At 39.7% G+C, this 14656-nt stretch overlaps 1 protein-coding gene across 1 annotated transcript in view; it reads right to left on the bottom strand.

Moving 5' to 3' along the window:
* Positions 1-14656, bottom strand: part of ncaph (non-SMC condensin I complex, subunit H) — a 152176-nt gene that overhangs the window by 74495 nt on the left and 63025 nt on the right. The window contains exon 8 of the mRNA XM_037680782.1: positions 3106-3299. Coding sequence (XP_037536710.1) covers positions 3106-3299 — 194 coding nt within the window. The remainder of the gene's footprint in view (positions 1-3105; positions 3300-14656) is intronic.

Genomic DNA, 14656 nt, shown 5'->3' with positions numbered 1-14656 from the left:
TGCTTTTTGAATGTCCAGAGGACCAGATTTAACTTTTTTTAGATTTTTCTACCTGGATTATTGAGCATGCATCAGGATATTATGGCAGTCCTTCTCAAATAGTGGGGCGCGCCCCTCTGGGGGCACAGAGCAATGCCAGAGGGGGTGCATGTGACCCCGGGGAACATTTTGCGGCAGGGAGTAGTTGTTTTTTTGCACCATTCTCATTGTGTCAGGGTGCGTTCGGCAACTGTTTGCTAAAATCCGTCAACTCCCAGACTCACTAATAATAAAGTTATGAACAAATATGTCTGTCTTGTCATTTGGGGAGCCGTGCTTGAACGTGTCGCTCCCCTCTGCTGCTGAGAAACTCCGACACCTCCTCAGCTGGTGACGCTCTGGACACTTGTCACCCGCAGCACACAAGCGACAGAGAATAAACTCAAAGCGAGAGCGTTACTTCCCCTCTTCCGATTTCACGTTAACAATTTTTTATAGTTTGTCAAAGAACAATTTTTGTGTTTTTTAATACAGAAGTAATGTTTAATAAATGTTAGGACTCTATTCTTTGCTAACTAGTCCTCCGCTCTGGACCCACTTCACCCGCAGCAACAAAGAGTATAAAGTGAAAGCGAGAGCGACACCTGCTCCTCTTTCTTCTTTCACGTTGACAACATTTTTTTAGTTTTATCGACTGTCAAAGCACAAGTTTGATGTTTTTTTTAATTTGTTACAAAAACAGATGTTTAACAAATGTTAGGACTCTATTCTTTACTAACAAAATATATTTTATGTCATTAAACAACTTGTCAGGTTCTTCTCGTGAGCATGTTCCACTGGACCCCCCAACACGCTCGCTCACTCTTGCGCTCTCTGCGACTTCTCTGCTGCTCTGAAGACCAGGTCCAGGTCCAGGTCCAGGTCCAGGTCCAGGTCCAGCTAAACATTGAGCAGGAGCTGAGAGCTGCAGGATCATGTTTCAAACTGCGCTTCAAAAAGACGTGCACTGTAAAACGTGCTCATTGTAGCCATTGATCCTGACTTCCTCATTTTGATTTTAAAAAATCAGCAAATTGTTTTATTCATTTTTGTTTTGTGGGTCAAAGTGTAGTACAGGTCCTTCTCAAAAAATTAGCATATTGTGATAAAGGTCATTATTTTCCATAATGTAATGATAAAAATGAAACTTTCATATATTTCAGATTCATTGCACACCAACTAAAATATTTCAGGTCTTTAACTGTTTTAATACTGATGATTATGGCATACAGCTCATAAAAACCCAAAATGCCTGTCCCTAAAAATTAGCATATTTCATCCCACCAATGAAAGACAAGTGTTTTTAATACAAAAAACACCAACCTTCAAATAATCATGTTCAGTTATGCACTCAATACTTGGTCGGGAATCCTTTTGCATGAATGACTGCTTCAATGCGGCGTGGCATGGAGGCAATCATCCTGTGGCACTGCTGAGGTGTTATGGAGGCCCAGGATGCTTCGATAGCGGCCTTAAGCTCATCCAGAGTGTTGGGTCTTGTGTCTCTCAACTTTCTCTTCACAATATCCCACAGGTTCTCTATGGGGTTCAGGTCAGGAGAGTTGGCAGGCCAATTGAGCACAGTAATACCATGGTCAGTAAACCAGTTACCACTGGTTTTGGCACTGTGAGCAGGTGCCAGGTCATGCTGAAAAATGAAATCTTCATCTCCATAAAGCTTTTCAGCAGATGGAAGCATGAAGTGCTCCAAAATCTCCTGATAGCTGCTGCATTGACCCTGCCCTTGATAAAACACAGTGGACCAACACCAGCAGCTGACATGGCACCCCAGACCATCACTGACTGTGGGTGCTTCACACTGGACTTCTGGCATTTTGGCATTTCCTTCTCCCCAGTCTTCCTCCAGACTCTGGCACCTTGATTTCCGAATGTCATGCAAAATTTGCTTTCATCCGAAAAAAGTACTTTGGACCACTGAGCAACAGTCCAGTGCTGCTTCTCTGTAGCCCAGGTCAGGCGCTTCTGCCGCTGTTTCTGGTTCAAAAGTGGCTTGACCTGGGGAATGTGGCACCTGTAGCCCATTTCCTGCACACGCCTGTGCACGGTGGCTCTGGATGTTTCTACTCCAGACTCAGTCCACTGCTTCCGCAGGTCCCCCAAGGTCTGGAATCGGCCCTTCTCCACAATCCTCCTCAGGGTCCGGTCACCTCTTCTCGTTGTGCAGCGTTTTCTGCCACACTTTTCCCTTCCCACAGACTTCCCACTGAGGTGCCTTGATACAGCACTCTGGGAACAGACTATTCGTTCAGCAGTTTCCTTCTGTGTCTTACCCTCTTGCTTGAGGGTGTCAATGATGGCCTTCTGGACAGCAGTCAGGTCGACAGTCTTACCCATGATTGCGGTTTTGAGTAATTAACAAGGCTGGGAGTTTTTAAAAGCCTCAGGAATCTTTTGTAGGTGTTTAGAGTTACGTCGTTGATTCAGATGGTTAGGTTAATAGCTTGTTTAGAGAACCTTTTCATGATATGCTAATTTTTTGGGACAGGCATTTTGGGTTTTCATGAGCTGTATGCCATAATCATCAGTATTAAAACAATTAAAGACCTGAAATATTTCAGTTGGTGTGCAATGAATCTGAAATATATGAAAGTTTCATTTTTATCATTACATTATGGAAAATAATGACCTTTATCACAATATGCCAATTTTTTGAGAAGGACCTGTATATAACACTCCTGACTTAAAATGTTGCTGAACAATTTGAATTTATTATTATTTATTGATTATATTTAATTTGATTGTTCAGTATCAACTGTCAATTTGCCAGTAGGGCTTACTATTGCTCCACCAATGACAAAGAGCCCGAGGGAGAAACAGAGTTCTCAGGGAAATATCATATCAGACAAAAAGATGACTGTTTGTAAAATTAAAGACGTATATGAGCGCTGTGTAGCGACTGTACCACTGAACTGAACTATTTTTGTTGCAGATCTTTAATTAAATGTTGCGGCATCAACAAACCAATCTCTTTTCATTGTTTACACCATAACACTTGCACCTCCAAAGACATAATTTGCTGTTTATTCACTCTCAGCCTGTAGGCAGAGGCGTAATCCTCAACATTACCTTCCTTTGCCAGATCCAGAACCTTCACAGCCCTCTTTGTGCTCCTTAGACTCCTCTTCATAGTCGGCTGATCCCTCCTCATAATCTGCATCAAAGTCAGGGCAACCATCTTCCTTTGGTTCAGGCTCTGGGTCAGCATTCACATCAAACACGTGTTCACCCTGCTTCATCTTCTCCAAAAGCTGATTCATGGTCTAAAGGAAAGCAACCAGAACAAAAGCTTTTAGGCAGGTACAAAAGCAAAAAACCTACTAGTCTTTGACCAACAATAAATGTCAGCCTAAAGGAAAAGCTTGCTTGACAAAATAGTACTGTGGACAGTACTTATAAGGATTTATCAGAATCATAATAAGCTTTATTATCAGTGCACCGAGATACAACAAGAATATGCATGTACAGTAGGGGTGGGCGATATGGCTCAAATATAATATTGAGATATTTCAGAGCATTCCGACGATAATGATAAATTTCGTGATATAACAAAAAAAAAATTGAAATCATAGTTATTCATTTGACAAAATTAACTTGACATGTTGCTTTGCAGAATTAGTCAATTGAATTCAATTCAGTTTATTTATAAAGCACCAAATCACAACAAAGTTGTCTCAGGACACTTTACAGGAACATTCACATAAAAGCCAGTTAGTAAAGTTCTCTATCTAAGAATCCAGCAGACAAGTTGAATCTTGGCTTCGTTGCAGTCTCCCATCCTGAGCAAGCACAGTGGAGACAGTGGAAAGAAAAACTCCCTTTAACAGGAAGAAACCTCCAGCAGAACCAGCTCAGGACAAGAGACCATCTGCTTTGACCGGATGGTTGAGAGGACAGGAAGGAAAGACAGACAAACACAGAATGGTAGGTCCAGGTATAGGTCCAGGTCCAGATATAGGTCCAGGTGTACCTGAAAGACAAAAACATGTTAAGGATAGAAAAAATAATTACAAATACAAAACAGGTTGAGCAGAGTAAGTAAAGACAGTAGCAGAGTGAAAAAATGTGGTCAGGTTGTCCTCCAGCAGTCTAAGCCTATAGCAGCATAATTAAAGGACAGCTCAGGAAACCCAAGCCGATCCTAACTATAGTTAGGAAGATGATCAGAGCCCTAAACCCCAGAGAACCACAGAGAAGATTCAGGCAGAGACACAGAGGTGCAGAAGTCTGCATCAACCCTAACCTCAGTGAATCCAGTGACCTGCTGGTGGAATGTGAGGGACAATATGTCAAACTGACAACCAGGTATCAGTGTGTACAACAAGCATCATCTACAGCCTCAGAGTGAACATGTTCTACTGCTGGAGACACCATCAGTCAGGAGCATCTTGTTTGTGTCCAGAGAAAACAGACATGTTGATGTTTCTGAAGACAAACTGTTCAGTGAAAAGATCCTCAGTGTGCAGCAGTGAACATTAGACACGGACATGTCACTGGTTTGAAACTGGTCTTTTGAACTGGAAATTATTTGTTTGTTTTAATGTAAGAAAACTGTTTGGAATAGAAAAATACCAAAGTTAAAAAATAAAACTCACAATTTGTACTGTAATGTGTAACGTAATTTTATTCTTGTTAGAATTAATAGTAATTACAAAATTGGTACCGAAAAAAGAACCGTCCAGGAACCGACACCGAAGTGAAGGTACCGACACCAATACCGATTTTTTTTTAGAAAGGTACTCAGCCCTATCCATCTTATATTACAGATCTTATTGTTTCATATTTTCCTAACAGAGCAATTTGCTCTCAGACTGCAGGTTTACTTGTGGTTCCTAGAATTTAAAAAAACAGAATGGGAGGCAGATCTTTCAGTTATCAGGCTCCTCTCTTGTGGAACCAACTTCCAATCTCTGTCCGTGAGGCTGACACATTATCCAGTTTTAAAACTAGACTTAAGACTTACCTTTTTGATAAATCCTGACATTAGAAAACAAAACATCAACAATAACATGGTTGTGTTATAATTGATCAAAAAACATTATCTAGGCTGAGAGATAAAAGTTTAACTGGTCAACAACATCTTTTACAGCTTAACTTACCTCCATTGTAGAAAAAAAGCAGCAAACTTTTAACAACAAAGTCTGATTGTCCTGTGGCCCCCACCTCGCTTTTCTTTCTGTCCTCACATCTGGGTCAGAACCTCCTGTGAGGAGAACATGAACATAAACAGTGAACATTAGTGAAATGTTTAAGCAGCTGACTGGATGGATGAGCACATTTTTACAAGCTAAGATTTATGTTACTGTCAGTCTATAGTTAGCTTCTGAGTTTAGCTAGCCACGTAGATAAAATAAATTTACACACTAATATCTTAAAGTTAGCGTTATTTCACCGCGATGTATGTGTTAAGCTACAGTAACAATAACAAACGTAACAAAGTCTATGCTCAATAATCGAGGTATAAAATCCAACATTTTTCAGTCAGGTCAGTCAGGTTAACAAACGTAAACTCACCAGCTGAAACAGAGACACAGATCCATCCTTGGGAGTTCTTTGATGAAGATGAGTCCGGCTGTGGAATGTTGATTCAGTCCGTTTAACACACACAGAGACTGACTAACGCTGAGAGGAGGAGGGGGGGAGGAAGCTGCTGTAGGTCTCTCTTATAGCAGAGAAACATGGAGCAACTTTCTGAGCGTGTGTTGTCGGAGCCATTCGACAACACACGCTGCACACGTGAAACCCGTCTGTGGGCGTCACCAGCACCATAGACATAATTATACATAGATTAGGTGTGGCAGCTCTATACAGCTCTGGGTGTCAACACGTAGTCTGTTTGTTATATGTCTGGTGTTTTACATGCCTGCGTGCTGAAAACACATGACACCTTACAGCCAATACCGAAACTTGACACCGAAAAAAGAGTGAAGTTTCAATACATTCAACGACCGGTGCAGTTCTATCGGTGCCATAAAACAACCTCGGTTCGGTACTCAGCCCTAAAGATGGAGCCAGGTTGTTAAGAGCTTTTGTAGGTTAGAAGTTATATTCTGGATTTGACAGGGAGCCAATGGAGATAAACTAAAACTGGAGAGATATGCTCTTTCCCACTAACTTAAGTTAAGACTCTGGCAGCAGCATTTTGGATCAACTGAAGACGTTTTAAAGAAGTATTTGAACACCCAGATAATAAATCATTGCAATAGTCCAGTCTAGACGTGACAAATGCATGGACCAGTTTTTCGGCATCATTTTTAGATCAGATGTTTCTAATTTTAGTGATATTACACAAGTGGAAGAAGGTGGTTCTAGCAACGTTTTTAATGTGGGAGATAAAAGACATGTCCTGATCAAAAATAACACCAAGATTTTTAACATTAGAGCAGGAGGACAGATTAATGCATCTAAGGAGGGAAAAAGACTGAAAAATTCATTCCTATAGTGCTCAGATCCAAAAACCAAACCCTCAGTCTTGTCTGTGTTCAACAGGAGAAAATGAATGGTAATCCAGGTTTTTATGTCTTTAAGACATGCTTGTAGTCTAAGTAGCTGAACGGATTCATTGGGTTTAATGGACAAATATAACTGTGTGTCATCAGCATAACAATGGAAATTTATCCCATGCTGCTTAATAATTTTACCTAATGGAAGCATATATAAAGTAAAGAGTATTGGCACAAGCACTGAGCCCTGAGGAACTCCATGACTAACTTTGGTGTATGAAGAAGATTTATTATTTACATTTACAAACTGGAATCTATCGGATAGATATGATTTAAACCAATTTAGAGCTGTTCCTGTAATCCCAAAATCACACTCAAGCCTCTGTAGTAAAATATTATGATCAACTGTATCAAATGCAGCACTGAGGTCTAACAGGACCAGTATAGACACAAGTCCATTGTCTGAGGCCATGAGAATATCATTATTGATGTTACTAGTGCTGTTTCTGTGCTATGATGAACTCTAAACCCTGACTGAAACTCTTCAAACAGATTATTTCTTTGTAGATGTTCACGCAACTGACCTGCAACTATTTTCTCTAGAATTTTTGAGATGAAAGTTAGATTAGATATAGGTCTATAGTTGGCCAGAATTTCTGAATCCAGATCAGACTTCTTAAGTAAAGGTTTAATTACAGCAACCTTAAAGCTCTGTGGTACATAACCATCCATTAAAGACAAATTAAGTAGATCCAAAATGTGGACATTAATTAGTGGAAATACCTCTTTAAACAGTCTGGTTGGGATGGGATCTAGCAGGCATGTGGATGGTTTGGATGAGGTTATTATTTTTGACAATTCAGAGCTCAACAGGACAAAAACTGTCCAAACATAAATCAGGCTCTAGTGAAATTTTTAAAGTTGCCTCATTTGACAGGGGACTAGAGATAGTAGAAGGAAGGATGGTTTGAATTTTCTCTCTAATTGAAATAATTTTATTTATAAAGAATCTCATGAAGTCATCACTACTTATAGTTGTAGGGAAACATGGTTCAACAGAGATGGGACTTTTAATTAGTCTAGCAATAGTACTAAACAGAAACCTAGGGTTATTTTTATTCTCCTCTATTAAAGATGAGTAAGATAAAGTTCTAGCTTTATGGAGAGCTTTTTTATATGTTAGCAGACTATCTTTCCAAGTTAAATAAAATTCTTCAACATTAGTGAGCAGGGGTGAGCACATCACCCCTGTTTTATTTTCTCTCCACTGGCTTTCAGTCGATTTTAGAATTAAATTTAAAATTTTATTATTCACTTTTAAAGCTCTCAATGGTCTTGCCCCACTATATTTGACTGATCTTGTAGCTGTCCGTGAATATAGGAGAACACTGAGATAATCTAATACATTTCTATTCTCTGTCCCAAAATCCAACTACAAACGATGGGGTGACCCGGCCTTTTCGGTTGTCGCACCCAGACTCTGGAACCAGCTACCTCAGGACTTGCGCTCCATCACTGACATGGAGCATTTTAAATCTAATCTTAAAACCTTTTTATTCAGGCAGGCTTTTAATACCTAGTAGGTCTTTGACAATTTTGCTATGTTTTAATTGTAATTGTTTTTGTTTTTAACTGACTGATTTTTTATTCTTGTTTGTTTTTAACTTCTGTACTGTGCAGCACTTTGTGCAACTTTTGGCTGCTGGAAAGAGCTCTAAAAATAAAGTTTGATTGATTGATTGATTAGTAGAGCGCCATTTTCTCTCCTGGTTTCTAGATGCTGCTTTAAAGTACGTAACTCAGAATTGAACCAAGGAGCCAGTTTCCTCTGATTGATTACTTTCTTTTTCAGTGGATCAATTTTATCAAGTGAAGTTTGCATTGAAGTTGTAAGATGATCAACTAGATGATCTAAGTCTCTGTTCTCTGATGCATTACTCTGCAAGACAGAGGAAAACATTGATGGAAGAGATTGTTTCAATTTGGTTACAGCATTTTCTGATAAGCACCTGCTGAGATGAAATTTACTCTCAGTGACTGTGTAGTCATTTAATGTAAACTCAAAGGTTATTAAAAAATGGTCGGACAGAATAGGATTTTGAGGAACTATTACCAAATCCTTAATCTCTACACCATAGGTCAGAACTAAATCAAGGGAGTGATAATAAGAATCAGAATCAGAATAAACTTAATTATCATTGCCGAGATACAACGAGAACATGTACGTACAGTCGTCTGAAAGATGAACGGAGTGCACGAAACTGCTACTATAAAAAGCGCGGCCCTCTTATTCTTATTCAGAATAATATTTTGCTTAGATGAGAAAAGGGAAGAAAACATGAGGAGAGAAAATATAAAAAAAGATCTCACGTCGTGTCCTAGCCAGGGCACGATTTGAGGCATCAAAAAAACCTACAACAGCAAAGCAACATAAACAGACGTTACACATGAACATATAGGCGGTAAAGACATTGAATTTTAAGGGAAAGTCGTAGCATAGTCCAGAGCCCCCCCTCAGCCATTGTCCAGATAAGAGGTGACGTTCATCTTCAGCTCAGTTGAGGTTCTGTCACATGTCCATGGCCTTGGGGGAGGGAGGGGTGAGAAGACTGACAAAGCATCTTTGTTATTTTCAAAACATGCCAGTGGGAGTTGAGATAAGTCCGGCGTCAAGGCCACAGTTTGGGTCAGGCAGAACTCCTGAATTGCTGTTTTCTGCCTTTTAAAGTCTCGCTGGTACATATTCCTCTGATGGAACTCGAAAACAGCCAAATTGATCTTTTACGCCAAAAGTCGAGCTCACAGCTTCTCCAAGATTATTTCTCCTTCATGTGTGCTGCTAGAGTTCACAGTCCTGATAACAACTGTGTAGTGAACTAAGCCTCAGGTCAAGTCCTGACCCTGAGGGCCTACATGGAACAGGAACTGTTATTTCATTGATTTGTATCCAGAAATACAAATTAAGCTCATCCAGAGACTTTCTAATTGTATCCTGCACTGATCAATTGAAAGAACACTCTCTTTTTTATTATCATTACTATTTTACAAATGTCTTGATAATCAAAAGTGTGTTTAGTTCAAACCATTTTAAATGTTGAAGTGAACTACTCATTTTAAATCAACTGTGAAACAGTATAAATGATTTTTAATCCTCATTCAAAGTAGAAATCAAGTTAATGTTTGTTACAAGAGTAATTATGCATTTTTTTGATCTTCTGTCTGAAATGAACAAGTTGTGATATCGGTCAAAAGTGAAGGAACGGTCAAAAACATGTTTATTGGAACGAAATGTCATGTTTATCTCTATCAGACAGATAGGAGGAAGACTGGCTCCAAAATGTCTTTGTTCTTCAAAACATTTCTCTGTCTGTTCCAAAAACATTTCTCCGTCTGTTCCAAAAACATTCCGCTGTTCTCCTTGACTTTTAATGACCCTCTTACGTCACTAAGACCACACCCCTGTTGGTTCTTTCAACCAATCAGGAAGTTCTCAGAGGAACCGGAAGTGACCTCTTTAAAAGGGTCAACACTTCCTAGTTCCAAGCAGAACAAGAGTTCCAAGCTGAACAACGTTCCAGAGAGAACCAGAGTTCCAGGGAGAACCTCGAACGAGAAGTTCAGAAGAACAGAAATTCGAACAGTTTCTAATGGAATGACCAGAGTCCGTCGATGCCACGACGTCTCGCTGTGGCTACTCGACGAACGCTCTGAACAATGAAGAAGTCTGTTCTGTGATGATCTCGCGACTCCTGAGGACACAGCTGTTCTTACGGAGACGCTGAAAGGTGGCTTGAAGTGGAACTTTACGCCGGAACTGAAATATCTTCAGAAAGGTAAAAGAGTCGATCTTCAACTACCAGTGTACCGTGGATTAAGCTGCGCTTCAAGGGAGCGTGTCGTTCTGGTCTACAGACCTACATCTTCATCCATCTTTTCCTCTCCATTTAAACTCCTTCATTTCCCATCTTTAAAACTCTTCTATCTGCCAGTAATTAATCCAGATATTTTCAGAAATGTCTGTTGGTTTCAAAAGCTGCAGGTGAGGAAATCATGGCCGTATGATTTTCTCATTGTAAAGCTCATTAATTAAGCTGTGTTATTGTAATCAATCTGCCAATTATTGTAAATGTGTGATGTGTTTAAATCGTTTTTAATTAAACGGCTCACTGTTGTTGGTGAGTCAGAAATTTAAACACGTTTCCGTCTACATTTAATTATTCAAAGCACGATAGTACTCAGTCCAGAAAAATGAAAGAATCCGTTTAAATTATGAATAATATCAGAGACAGGTATTACTTCATTACAACTGCACCAGCTCCCTGACACAACTCCACAAATTCAGACTGAGTGCTGTCGAGCTTCAACACATCCACACGAATTTATAGAAAATCCAGAATTCACCAGCCAAACAGCAAAAACCAGTTGTCATCATGAAAGCAAATTGTTTCTGTCGAGATAAGAGTGTCCTCCTTACCCTGACTCCTGTTGGGAGAAGTTGATCAATTTTGTTGTTGAGACCAGGTGAACATTCGGATTAGGAGGTACGCAGGAAAAAAAGGAAAAACTAGGCTTTTTAAGGGTTCACAGGCCGAAAGAGTGTAAGTGTGTGTGTGTGTGTGTCTGTGTGGGGGGGGCACACGACAGACATGTCTGGCTTCACCGGAGGACAGAGAGAAAAAAAAGAATGAGTAGATGTGCGGACGTTTTGGGTAAAACCAAATGACCTTGTTTATTAAATTATTAAAGGCTATGCTTAAACTATCACTCTCAACATCTACATGAATATTGAAATCACCCATTATGATGATTTTATCAGTATTTAATAGTAAGTCAGTAAATAATTCTGAGAATTCAGACAAAAACTGAGAGTAAGCGCCTGGTGGACGATATATAACAACTAGTAAAAGTGGCTTTTCTGATTTCCATTTTGGATGAGAAAGACTGAGGGACAGCGATTCAAAAGAATCATAACTAATAACTGGTTTGGCATTAATCAATAATCCTGACTGAAAAATAGAAGCTACTCCTCCACCTCGGCCAGTTGTTTTAGGAACATGAACATTTAAATAATTAACAGGAGTGGATTCATTTATACCAACAAAATCCTCCTGTTGTAGCCAAGTTTCTGTCAGACACAATAAATCAATATGATGATCAGTTATCAGTTCATTAACTAACAGGGATTTAGAGGAAAGAGATCTGATGTTCAATAATCCACATTTAATGATTTTATGATTTTGCTCTGGTAAAGTAACTGTGTTGATTTTAATCAGATTTTTATGGTTTATATTTTTAGAGTTGATTTTTTGTTTATTTAATTTGAGCCGTGGGCGAGTTGACACTGTTTCAATGTGGGTGTGGGTGGGTAACAGAGGAGAAGCAGCAGAGAGGTGTGGAGGACTACAACTCTGCTTCCTGGACTGGACCCTGGGTTGTCAATAATTTGGGGGATAAACAAAATAAGACCATATTTCTAGAAAGAAAAGCGACTCCGTCCAAAGTGTGATGGATACATCTCTCCGCATCAGACCAGGTTTTCCCCAGAAAGAACTCGTTATCTATGTAGCCCACGTCGTTGTGAGAACACCACCTGGACAACCAGCGGTTAAACGATGACATACAGCCAAACGTGTCATCGCTGGTCAAGTTGGGGAGGGGGCCGGAGAAAACTACGGAGTCCGACATGGTTTTAGCAAAGTCACACCGAAGCAACATTAATTTTAGTGACCTCCGATTGGTGTAACCGATTGTCATTACCGCCGACGTGAATAACAATCTTACTGTATTTAGCCTTAGCCAGCAGTTTCAAATAAGATTCTATGTCGCTCGCTCTGGCCCCCAGAATGCATTTGACTATGGCCACTAGAGTTCCTAAAGCCACGTTTCGGACTATGGAACTGCCAATAACCAGGGTCTGCTTCTCTGCTTCTGTTTTTTTTTTTGGTTACCTTTTTTTTTTTTTTTTTAGCCATCCTATTTAAAAAAAAAAAAACCTGGAGTATGACTTTTTATAACTGTTTATTGTTGTCGCTGTTGTCCATTGTTGTCATCATTCTTTGTTGAAATCAGTTCTCTCTTGCAAATGAGTCCTCGAGGCTCAATGGGATTTACCTGTCTAAATAAAGGTTGAATGAATAACTGTTGGAATAATCTAGGGGGCGCACTGGAGTCATATGTTAAACCACAAAATCATTGTGTCTAGACATGCTCACTGGTGACGCACAATAAATCTGGTTCAGATTGTATGATGTATCACTGACATATAACTGTAGGAATAATATAGGGGGCGCTGTGGGGGCTATTGGCCACTTATCATGGATTCCTGTTCAAGGGGTGGATAATGATCGATCATACTAATTTTGGAGCACCTCGGTTCAAATCTGTGGAATTTTTAGCCAAATGTATTGCAACGGCGTCACTTCTGAATTCGCCACGCCGCTACACCCAAATCCTCTTTCGAAAACTTTAATTTAAAGTAAGTCAGACCAACTTGTTATATGTTCATCCTGATTAGGTCAAGGGTGTCAGAGAAGGAGCATTCCAAGTAAAAAAAGTGACTTCCTGTTCTGAGGGGGACAGGCTTTGATTACGTCAAAATATGACCACGGAGGATCGTCAGGCATCCAACAGGGACGACTCATGCCAAGTTTTGTACATTTCGGTTTTTCAATATGAAAGTTATAGCGTTTGGAAATTTACGACGTGAAGTGCAACTTTGAGGCCTGGCCACGCTCCTTTAACATGTACGAAAACACAAGCTTTTGATAACTTTTACACCCCAATATGTTAAGGGCATTTTAACCAAGTTTGAAGGCAATCCTTCAAAATCCGTACGAGGACTTTGTTGAAATTCGCAATTAGAAACGCCCAAAAATGACACTTTGACCCAATGGCCGACTTCCTGTTGGTTTTGGACCAGGGCTCCAATAAACTTTTTCATAGGTCCTGAGAAGATCCAGATGTTCACTGAGTTTCAGAATTATCGGTCAAAAATGACTTGGGGCTGAGGTTTTAAAATATTCTAGGGGGCGCTGTGGAGGCTATTGGCCAATTATCATGGATGCCTGTTCAAGGAGTGGATAATGATCGATCATACTGATTTTGGTGCACCTCGGTTCAAATCTGTGGAATTTAGAGCCAAACGTATGGCGATGGCATTACGTCTTACTTCGCCACGGTGCGTCACCCACATGCTAAACCCAAAACTGTCAGTGTTGTAAAGCAAGTTACACCAACATTTCTTTGGTCACTGGACACACTATCATGCTGATCAGGTAACAGGGGTCATATAAAGACCTTTCAACGTAAAACTTTACAATTCCTCGTCAGGGGGCGTGGCTTAAGTGATGTCATGATTTGACCATTCAGTCTTGCAGGAGACTAGATGTGAATCAATCACTCAAGGCTTGATGTCTCAGTTTTTGTGTAGGCGCTATTAGCGTTTCATTTTTCATGGCGAGATGTCATACTTTGAGGTCTGGCCCTGCCCCTTCAACATGCTCCGAAAAAACCGTTTAGATAACTTTTCATCCCCATGCCTTTTGAACAAAATGGCTAAGGTTGAAACCGATTGAGTGAAATCCCTAGGAGTTTGTTCAAATGCGGAAGCTGTAAACCTTCAAAAAGTTGTGAAATTTGGGACGTCATTCCAAAATGGCCGCCTTCCTGTTTATTGTACAACGTTGGTGCCAGTGTTTTTTTTTTGTCATTTTCTGTGCATCTTGGGGAATTGGACAAGTTTACCAAATTTCATGCTTCTACGACAAATTAAGGTTAAGGAAGGGCTGGGCGATATGAGGAAAATCTAATATCCTGATATTATTTTGCTATATCACGATACAAGATATTTATAAATAATCTCCAGTGTTACTTTAAACTAGTATTTAAAATTGCACTGGTGTACTCTATTCAAACAGACCATTGATGTTTTTTTATTTGAATACAAAATCAGAATGTTTAAAATATTTTATTGTAACCATCAGTTGCACACAAATCATCTTCTTCAGTAAAGAAATTAGGACCAACGTCTCTTACTGTGGTCAACACTATACCTTTAATAAAGAAGACCATAGCAGCATAAAAAGTACACCAAGCACAAATCCACAATGAAAAATAAACCAGCTGTCAGGAAAAAAAAGGTGCTCGTTAGTGCTGTTTGCATAAAAATTGTAAAATTA

The sequence above is a fragment of the Nematolebias whitei genome, chromosome 8 (assembly GCF_014905685.2).
Source record: "Nematolebias whitei isolate Nwh7 chromosome 8, NemWhi1, whole genome shotgun sequence".
Taxonomy (NCBI): Eukaryota; Metazoa; Chordata; class Actinopteri; order Cyprinodontiformes; family Rivulidae; genus Nematolebias; species Nematolebias whitei.
The sequence above is the reverse complement of the archived record's forward strand: the minus strand, read 5'-3'. Positions and strand labels throughout refer to the sequence as shown.